This window comes from Homalodisca vitripennis, chromosome 7, assembly GCF_021130785.1.
Source record: "Homalodisca vitripennis isolate AUS2020 chromosome 7, UT_GWSS_2.1, whole genome shotgun sequence".
Taxonomy (NCBI): Eukaryota; Metazoa; Arthropoda; class Insecta; order Hemiptera; family Cicadellidae; genus Homalodisca; species Homalodisca vitripennis.
The window spans coordinates 27,627,832-27,638,054 of NC_060213.1; the positions used below are offsets into that span (position 1 = coordinate 27,627,832).

The following is a 10,223-nucleotide window of genomic DNA, read 5'->3' on the forward strand; positions in this document are numbered from 1 at the left end:
TTAAAAACGCAAACTTCATTACAACTGATATTTTGTGACTTTTTCAGCATTTGATGAACCAAGCTAACTTCAAGGCCCGCTGCATCTCCAGAGCCAAGAACAGGGACAAGCGTTCCGCAGTTATAAGTTAATTTGAATCATACGTGTTGTATTCCAACGTGTTCATGGGCTTGTATTGTCAAGTGTAAAGTGTACAGTAAGTAATCAGTAAAGTGAATCATTGAGCAAGAAATTTTCTGTTTTTTACCCAGTGTAATCATCCTCACTAAATTATTACAGTGAAATTTGCCATGTGTTCTCATTGTTTTCTCTCTTTAAACTTTAGAGTTTCATTCAAACCTTCAGACTGCAGTAAGTATTGGTGTTCTATATCAAGAAACTTGTGTGAGTTGTTCCAATCTCAACACGCATCCAAATCAGAAAATTTTAATATGTTTAGAAGAACACTAACTATAAAACTAACTAACTAACTATAATATTAAATATGTTTTAATATTTATACATATTTGATTCCTTATGAAGAGCTGATGAGTCTGTTTGGGTTTGAGAGTCTGAGCCTGAGGAGGGATGTGATGGAGCAGATGTTTTTGAGGGGCCTGGTTCAGGGACGGGTGGACAGCGCTGAGGGTCTGGGGGTTATAAGTTTTAGGGTCCCTAGCTTTAACAGTAGAGGCAGGCTACTGTTTGAACTGCCACACGTGCGGACGGTGGCGCACGCGTCCTCGCCTCTGCTCCGGATGGTGAGATCACATAATATGATGCTTTCAGGTGGAGGTGATATAGATATATTTTTCGAAACGGATTCTACTTTTAAAAACAAGTGTCTAATGCTTCTTAAACTGAGATCTTAATAATTATGTATAACATTGTTATTTATTAATTTATTTATGAAATTGTTAAATTTTTAGAATAGATATATTACACAACATATTGTTTTGCTTTTTTTCTGCATGTTGAAATGTACAACTTAAAATATGTTGCTTGTTTGTTGATTATTAACTAAAGTACAATTGATTTATTTGTGAATTCCAAATGCATGTTATACTCACATATTGTTGTTGTTTATATATTGTTATTGTTATTTTTTTTTTATTCTGGCCATTTATTTATTGTTGTTATTTACTTATTGTTGTTATTTATTTGTTGTTGTATTTATATATTATTTGAGTGAGTTATGTCTATTTACATAAAGGATATATATGCGTGTGTATTCCTTAAAATTAAGGTGTAGGTATAATTATTATTAAGTAGTAGTTTCAATTATTATTGCTTTTAAAATTTATTGCTTGTTGCATGTGGTTGGGGACTTTAACCCACAATATATTGTATTGTAATAAGAGAACTGCCCCAATGTAATTGGGTTGTTACCTGTTTTGGAGCATGTAAAATAAAAATAAATAAACACTGAATTTAACAGTATTTTAAAGCTGTTCAGTTGAATGTAATAATTCATATTGAGTAAAACTCTGTAATATTTGCTTACACACAGATTAAAGAAGTATAGCGGAAAAACAGAAGGAAGCAATAAAGAATGGTAGTACTAGTACTTGTCTCGGACTATGGGCCGTAGGCCGTATTGAATTTTATGAACTGTTAACAAAGATGGTCCTCCGCCGCAAGTAAGAACTTTAACACCAAAGCTCAGGTCGTTCAAATCCAAGTCAAACCTTCACTCAATTCGTCCACTGATGATTGTATAAGTTAAATGATCCAATATTGTACATGATAAATGAACTTAATATTAAAGGATCCCAAATGACAACTGATAACTGATAGAAAGATATTTAGTCTTTTGAGACATCTTTCCTTTACGCAATTTATTTCCTTTTTCCAGGTAAGTTTTTTGTGAAAAACTATACAAAGAAATGCATGGTCATTCTTAGTCTGAATTTGGTTAGTATCGTAAAATACATTAATGTTAGATTAAGATATTTTTTGAAAACAATGCTGATTTCTCAGTTAATATTTAAAACTCACTATTTCTAGCCCACAAATGCAAACGAGTTAAAGCTTCATTAAGAGCATTTTTACAATTTTCCAATGCTTTATCATTATTATTCACCACCAAATCATCTGCAAACTCAAGTAATGTTACTTTATGGTCAAAAGTCTTTGAAAGTCCAGCTCTATATAAAGATAGACACAGTGCAGGTACAGCCCTGGGGAATTCCTTTCCAACAAACCCTTGGAGTTGTTATATTATACCTGAATGATTCTTCCAGTGAGCAAAAAAATTCAGTTAGAAGGGATTCCAATCTGAAGTAACTTTTTCTTCAGTATGAATAAATTAACATCATATTCTTCTCTATCTCAATAAAATTTGCAGTTAGGAACTTTGATTCAGCAAGAGGTTTGTATATCAGTTGTAATAAATAATGCTTTTTTATTCAAACATTTTTCTTTATAAAAGCTAAATTAAGTTAATGAAGAAAACAAGTTATGTACTTCTAGCTACCTCTGTAATCGTTTTTTAAGTGACATTACTTTGACAACAGGGACTGTACACAGTATCGAAACTAAAACAAGACAGTTCAAACCTCCATCAGTGAACTTCCTTACTCTTTTGGTACTACTGTTTTTTTGATCAAAAATGAAATATGCTAATATCTGATGTGTCACTATCTTAAAATGATGACCAATTAAGAAGTTTCTACTTTTTTTTGCTTCAAAGATAGCTTCAGCTTATTTTTCTATTACAAATGCCTCTTTTCCCTGTCTGATACAAATCAAGAAAAAAATGCAACTGGTCCACCCATCTGACTAAGTGTTGGAGCAAGAACGTGTTCTGATTCATCAGTTTCAACTAAAAGGGGACAATCACCAGTACTACTCTACAGTACTACATACTGATCAATCTCATGTTAAAGTTTTTCATTGTCTGAAACAACATATGGAGGAATTGGAAATATCTTAACTAGTTTGTGTATTTTTCTGAAAACAGGGAATCTTGGAAATAGGCGGCTCTATTCGTAACTAACTCCAAAGCAAATTCTGTTGAAATGGCACAATTTACCCCAGCCTCAAAACCTGTCCTGTTAACTTCTTTTTATTGTCACGAATAGGAATTAGATGGTAGGCACTTTGTAGGTCATTAAGGCCAATAATGAATCTAAATAATTAAACTATATTTTTAAAATAAAAAAAGAACACTATTCAGAGATTGAGTACTGTAGTCTTCCTGTGGCAGATTTCTCCAAACAGGATACCCCACTACAAACAGCTTGCAGGAAAGTTGGTTGATTGCTACTGAAAACCAGCTTGTTGTCATTATCTAAACAGTCCCAGTGCTGGACTATGTGGTATCCATGGACATTGAAAAGTTACTAAGTAAAACATCATTGACACTGCTCATTTGTCAAGGGCTATACATTGACTGTAGATAAAATCAGTATTGACCAGTAATCAGTAATCAGCATTGACCTCTAAAAGACAATACTACAGGATCTATATGTTTGTGTGTATTTTTTTAAACAAACTTTCTCGTTTCAGTGTCTATCTGTTTGTGTGTTGTTTATCAAACTTTCTCATATTTTATCTGTAGGTGAATTTTGGATATTTTCAAAAAACATCCTATTTGTTTATTTGTTTTTTTTACTTTGAATCTCATATAGATATAGGTAGGCAACAATTGAAAAATTACTATGGAGTGTAAAATATTATTTTTATACATGAACTGAGTTAACTCAGATGAGCAGACAAGATGGCCGACACTTATCATCAACTGTGAAAGTGCTCCCATTTATTGTGAAGTTTTAGTGAGTAAACACAACAAAATACTTACTGATCTGCACACCATTAAACACCACTAAACTGTAAGTGGCAACCAAACACCTGTGCTGACACAGCAGTGGCAGGACATTCCTGCGGAACCTACCTCAACCTTGGTTACACCACACTGACAAGGTCATCACTGCACAGCAAACTATCACATGACACATTCTACCTCAACGGCTACATCTACACTATTGAACTGCAAAAACTGTTGACAACAAGAAGTTTGAAGAGGGAAACAACAAACCCTTTCTCTCACAAATTGCAGTCATTTTAATACACTGACAAATTCTGAACCAGCCAAACAGATTTAAAAACAAACTGATCATTTTTATTAATAATTTTATTGTTTTTATAATAATTTCATTATTTTTATTAATACTGATAATTTTTTCTTCAATGAACCCATTTTTATAAAACTGACAGATTCTGAACCAGCCAAACAGAATTAAATCAAACTGATCAATTTTATTATTATTTTAAACTTTTAAAAAAACTGATTCACATCTGTCACAAAGAAATATTAACATGCCAAAAACGAATTCGGAAACTTCCAAATACCCTGTGGTGTTTGCAGTGTTGGGGTAAGATACTCCGGTATAATATGTACTGGGTCCTGTAGCCAGTAGTACCATGGTGGCTGTGTGAATATATCTGACAAGCGCCTAAAAAAATTGACCCAAGATGAATAAAAAACATGGGCATGTGAAAATTGCAAGACCTCAATGACTGCCCAAAACGGCTCTATGTCAGAATTAACCTTTGTGGCAATAGGAGAATCAGAACTTTTTCCCAATTTAAGACACCCAGCCCATCAGGATACCACAAGGTCAAGGCAAATAGAAACACAGTTAAAGTCTGATCTGGAGCTGAGTTTGAGTGCTGTAAAAACAAAGGTATAAGAGATCAAGAGGGACAAGAGGAAGATGACCCTGAGACATCCCTGGCATTGGCGGCCGAGGTGGGCAGTCTCCTTTTGGCGGAGAACTTGGAGCTGAAAAAGGATTGTGGAGGACTTAAGCATCCGAAACTCAGCTTTGGAGGCTAAACTTTCTGAAATGGAGGCAACACTGGAGGATCGAACTGAAGCCGAGGAAAAATACCTACATAAAATTGAAGCATTGGGAATAAAACTACAGGAAGCGATAGCCCAGATCACAAAGGAAAAACAAAATAGACAAGAACTACAAAACTTTTATGAGGAACATGACACAAGACAGACTCTCATTTATGATGAACAAGCAAATAAAATATCAGAACTAGAACAAACAATCCTTAACCTCAAAAGAGAAAAATCTGGACAAAGAGATTTGCTGGACAAAAACCCAACAAGACTCAAAGAAATTCAAAAATGTAGAAACGCAAACCATACAAAACAGCCCACAGCCTACACAATAACACCGTCAAGTCCAACACCAGTGGCTCAAGAGCTGGCAAAGCTGGAAAAGAAGCTGGATTGTATAGAACTTTCAGGTAACGCTACTTAATGATCAAATTAAACAGCACAACTGTGCAAAGGATCCACAAGTCTTAATAGACAGTCAAACACCTAGTAGCACAAAAAGATTCCCAACTCATAAGCTGAATACCTCCAAAATCAGAGAAATACAAGGCAAAATAAAAAAACCTGTTCAGTGTCTCACTAAAAGTTGCTAAATCCAAACAAGCTCTCATTACGACAACTGAAACAGACAGGGAATCTACCTGGAGTGGATACAGCAAATTATATGCACCAAACACCACAAGCAAATTCTATAACTAATAATGACAAAAACCAAATCCTGGTCGAGGCTCAGATGCACCAACCTGACAGCTACTCACCACCAAAACTGCTGAAGAAATCGTCTCGTCTTACACAAGAAAGCATAGCTGTAGGACCAACTAAACCACCAGTCACAGCACAGAAACTTGAAGATAGAGAAACGTATGAAAAATTCTTTGAGAAAAATATTGAACATATTAAAAATTCATTACGAGAAAAGGAGGGCAATAACTGGAAAGATTACCGATGACAAGCATTTTGAGGACTCCAATGCCGGACAAATCCCAACCACAACACTGCACCGACACTGTACCATTCCTGCTCCTCACACTATAAATGAAAGCCATTGATGACATAATTATTCACTATCCACAGGCAAGCTCCCATAATACAATACCTCAAGCAAACTACAAACAACCACCAGTAAGTGCCACTAAATGGGGAAGAAGGGACAAACATATGAAAACTTGTTACCCCCAACTTCCACGATTGGAAACTTCACGGCGACAGATACAAAGGCCTTACAGCAAAAGTTACGGGCGAAGCAAGATCTGCAATGACACACAAAAACCAAACTCACAGGCAACCAAGACTAGAGAACTTTTTTTAGGCCAGGTCAACCAAAACATAAGCAAGTTCAAAAACCAGAATATTCATAAACTCGACTTTAAAAAAATCACAAATACTCAGCTAACAGTCCTACATCAAAACATCTGTGGGTTAGGAAAAAAGGTAGACGCCTAAACCACATCCTTAATGAAACACAACCAAACTTTAGTCATATTAACGGAGCACGGACTAAAAAAGGAGCATCTGAGGAGCACCCAAATTGAAAAACTACTCATAATAGCGGAATTCAGTCGGCAAAAACCACAAACTGGGTGGGGGTCGCTATCTATGTCGAACAGCCCCTGGTACAAAAAATGCCCTAGCCATTGATGTCTCCCACTTATGTCAGGAGCTCTGTTGTGAAGCGGCAATGACCAAAGTTAAATGCATGGAGGAAAACCATTTACTTTCTTGGAATCTATCGTTCCCCAAAAGAGAGTGCCAAAATCCTGTATAAACAGCCTATCAAATATCCTTGACCACATAGAAGCCCATAACAAACCTGTAGTGATCATGGGAGATATAAATATAGACGACATGAAAGACACCACAGAAAAAAACCCTACTTAAGGATGAACTAATTACACACAACATCCGAAGACTCCTCCTACCTGCAACACGCATTACGCATGAAACAAGCCACTTCCATTGACTTCATATGTACTAATCTACCTGACGGCAATGACACAAACATTGTTGTGTGACAGGTCTATCAGATCACACGGTACAAGTACTTTAAAATAAACATTTGCAAAATTAACAACAGTTCACAGACCACGTTTAAAAGAGTTTTTAGCCAAGCCAACCTAAAACAATCTGAAATCCCTCTTGTCAAAACAAAAAACTGGGACAATATCCACTATGCCCCCTAATACAGACGTAGCCTACAACATTTTTACCAATACCCTTCAAATAGCTCTTGACATTGCCCTGTCCCAAGAAAAAAATAGAGCAGAGAAAGAAACAGGTAAAATCACACTATGACTCCGAGGCTAAAGCGCTAAAAGACATTTTTCTCAGAGCCTTGAGTAAATTTATAATGACAGGGAATAACTTAGACAAAGAAGACATGGCAAGAAAGAAAAAGAACTACGATATCAAACTTCGAGATCTAAAAAAAAAAACAAGCGAATTCAAAACTAATTGACTCAGCTGGTAACAAAAGTAAAGCCCTATGGCACATTTATAAACAAAGAGAGGAAAATTAAAAAGGATCACCAGATGAACTCTGCATATCAATAAATGAAGATAATACAAACAACCCCTCTATAGTTGCAGGACACTTAAATTAAATTTTTCACTGAAATAGCTGAGCTGACACTAAAACAAAACAACAACTGCCCAACCAACCGACGACAATAATCAAGCAGACCACACTTCAAGAAAAAACATAAACAACCCACTAATTCTACAACTGACTAATAACAAAGAGGGTAACATCCATTATAAATTCCCTTAAGGTAAAGTCCTCTAGTGGAGTAGACGAGTACTCTTCAAAAATAGTGAAGCACTGTGTAAATGAACTCACACCACCACTAGTCAGTATAATTAATAAATCTTTCACCCTTGGTGAATTCCCGTCAGCACTAAAACTAAAAATATCAAAAGTATACCCTAAATATAAAAAAAGGACATACTACAGATGTGAAAAACTACCGCCCATTTCTTTGATCTCGACATTCTCAAAAATTATAGAAAAAGTAGTCCTAAATAGACTCATGGCACATCTAAATCACCAAAAGCTCATAAATAACAGCCAACACGGGTTTCTAAAAGAAAGGTCAACTTCGTCTGCTATAATCAGCCTTGTTGAATTTATTACTACTCAAATTGACAAAGAACAATATGTTACTGCCCTGCTACTTGGACTACAGCAAGGTATTCGATTGCTTAGGACATGACATAATTGCAAGAAAGCTAACATCTTTTGGTATAGTAGGAGGAGCAAAAAAAACTGGGTTCATGAAACTATTTAACAGGCCGCTCTCAGATTGTCGAGGTGCAAACCACAAGCTGCGGTGTAAAAACCACAGTCAAGTCCAACCCATTGCCTGTCAACCGTGGTGTACCTCAGGGATCGGTCCTTGACCCCGTCCTCTTTGTGCTCTTTGTTAACGATTTCCCCGAACATGTTCAAGACCAACACACCACCTGTGTTATGTATGCAGATGACACAACACTCCTGGTCAAAAAATGACACCGCCAGGGGAATCCACGCAACAGCTACAAACGCACTTAATAAAGCACTCAATTATTGTAACAGTAACGACCTAGCAATAAACCCCTCCAAAAACAATTCAAGTAAATTTCAGCAGAAAAAAAGACCCTATCCCTAACATACTTGATATATCAACAAAAAATTCTGTTACATTTTTTGGGAGTTGTTCTGGACAACAAACTTACGTGGACAGAACATGTGGATAATCTATGCAAGAGAATCAGTACTGGAATCTATGCCTTGAGGCGAATCAAATGGGTTAGTGATCTGGAAGCTGCCAAAACAACGTACCACGCTCTTGTAGAATCGCATTTAAGGTATGGAATTGCGGTGTGGGGTGGATCCTCAGCCAATAACAATAACAGACTTCTTCTTCTACAGAAAAAAGCTATACGAATTCTTGCTGAGCTCGGACCTCAAGAAAGCTGCAGACAAGCTTTTAAAACTCTAGGAATCTTAACAGTCACATCATATACATTTTACACATTATCTTATACGTTGACAAGCTAAATCTACAGACCAATGAAGACTACCACAAATATAACACAAGAAACTCCAAAAACTATGTCCTGCCAATACATCGCACAACCCTGTATGGAAAAAAGTCCAAGCTACAATGGCCCGTAAACTGTGGAACATTCTTCCAACACCAATAAAAGCAACTCAAAGGAGCAGCTCTCAAGAAGCGACTCCATGACTTTCTTGTGAGCAGGCCAACCTACACGCTGGAAGAATTCATAACTGCAAAAAGAAGATGACCTGAGGCGCAGCCATGTTCATTGACACTGACAACATAATATTTGTTTGTACTTGTATTTCATGACCCTATTTCTGTTCTTAATGAACACGTAATAAAGAAATTTGTCTATTGTCTATTGTCTATTGTCATTAATTCTGAATATCTGATATTGAGAAACTTTCACATCGTCGAATTTATCACTTTTGGTTATTAGGACAGGAATTGCCCTCTGCAATGATTCTATCTGATATCAATCTACTTATATGATTTTCAATAAATTTTGTCTCATCAACAAAAAATTGTTGAGGTATTGTCTGTATCAGATGACAATTCTGGTGTGACATAGACAAACCATTAAGAAGGATCAATTATAACTGTAGGCAAACATCGTGGGCCCAAAGCTATAGGAGGGTTAGTCCCTTTAAAAGATATATGTATATTAGAATACTATCACTTGCCCGATAATCATATCTGTACATAGATATGACAGAAACCTTATTTATAAATAATGGTGACTCAAAAGCTCAATATCGACAAAATAATGACTACTTACATGAGATTGTAAGTCTACTGAAGCCGTATAATTCCGACCACCACAATAAATCCTTCATTTTCATCAAAAGTTTCATCTACCAGTGTCTATGAGGGCATCAACATCAACAAAGATTCCTTAAATTTAATTTTAACTGCAGACTTAGATAAACAGCTGCCAGAAGTCCCAATTCTGAAGATCTGTTCTTCACAGCTGAAAGTGGGTTTATATCTTTTTTTACAGTGATAAGCAATAGGAAAATAAATGGTTTGTCACAGATTTACAAAATAATCATAACTTTAGTTATATTAGGTATATCTATATACATTTTTAAACAGCATAGATTCCAATATCAAAATCTCTACATATAAAATGCAAAGTTCTCACTCACTCATCACTAATTCTTCAACTTCCCGATGTCTCAGAAAGCTGAAAATTGGCTCATGGCTTGAATATAAAAATTAAAGCATTTCATGACAAACAACCACAGAGGTTGAAATGGGGTTGCAACCACACAGAAACAGAAGAACTATGTTTTTTTTTAACTTCCCAATGTCCTAGAAAGATGAAATTTGACATTCACATGTCTCAT

The 10,223-nt window shown here is 35.8% G+C and overlaps 1 protein-coding gene across 4 annotated transcripts in view; it reads left to right on the forward strand.

The window, feature by feature from the left end:
* LOC124365757 (interferon-related developmental regulator 2) overlaps positions 1-232 on the forward strand; it is a 48,430-nt gene extending 48,198 nt beyond the window's left edge. For all 4 annotated transcript variants that reach the window (XM_046821757.1, XM_046821756.1, XM_046821758.1 and 1 more), the window contains exon 9: positions 48-232. In XM_046821757.1, coding sequence (XP_046677713.1) covers positions 48-131 — 84 coding nt within the window. In that variant the 3' untranslated portion in view covers positions 132-232. The remainder of the gene's footprint in view (positions 1-47) is intronic.
* Positions 233-10,223: the final 9,991 nt, after the last annotated feature.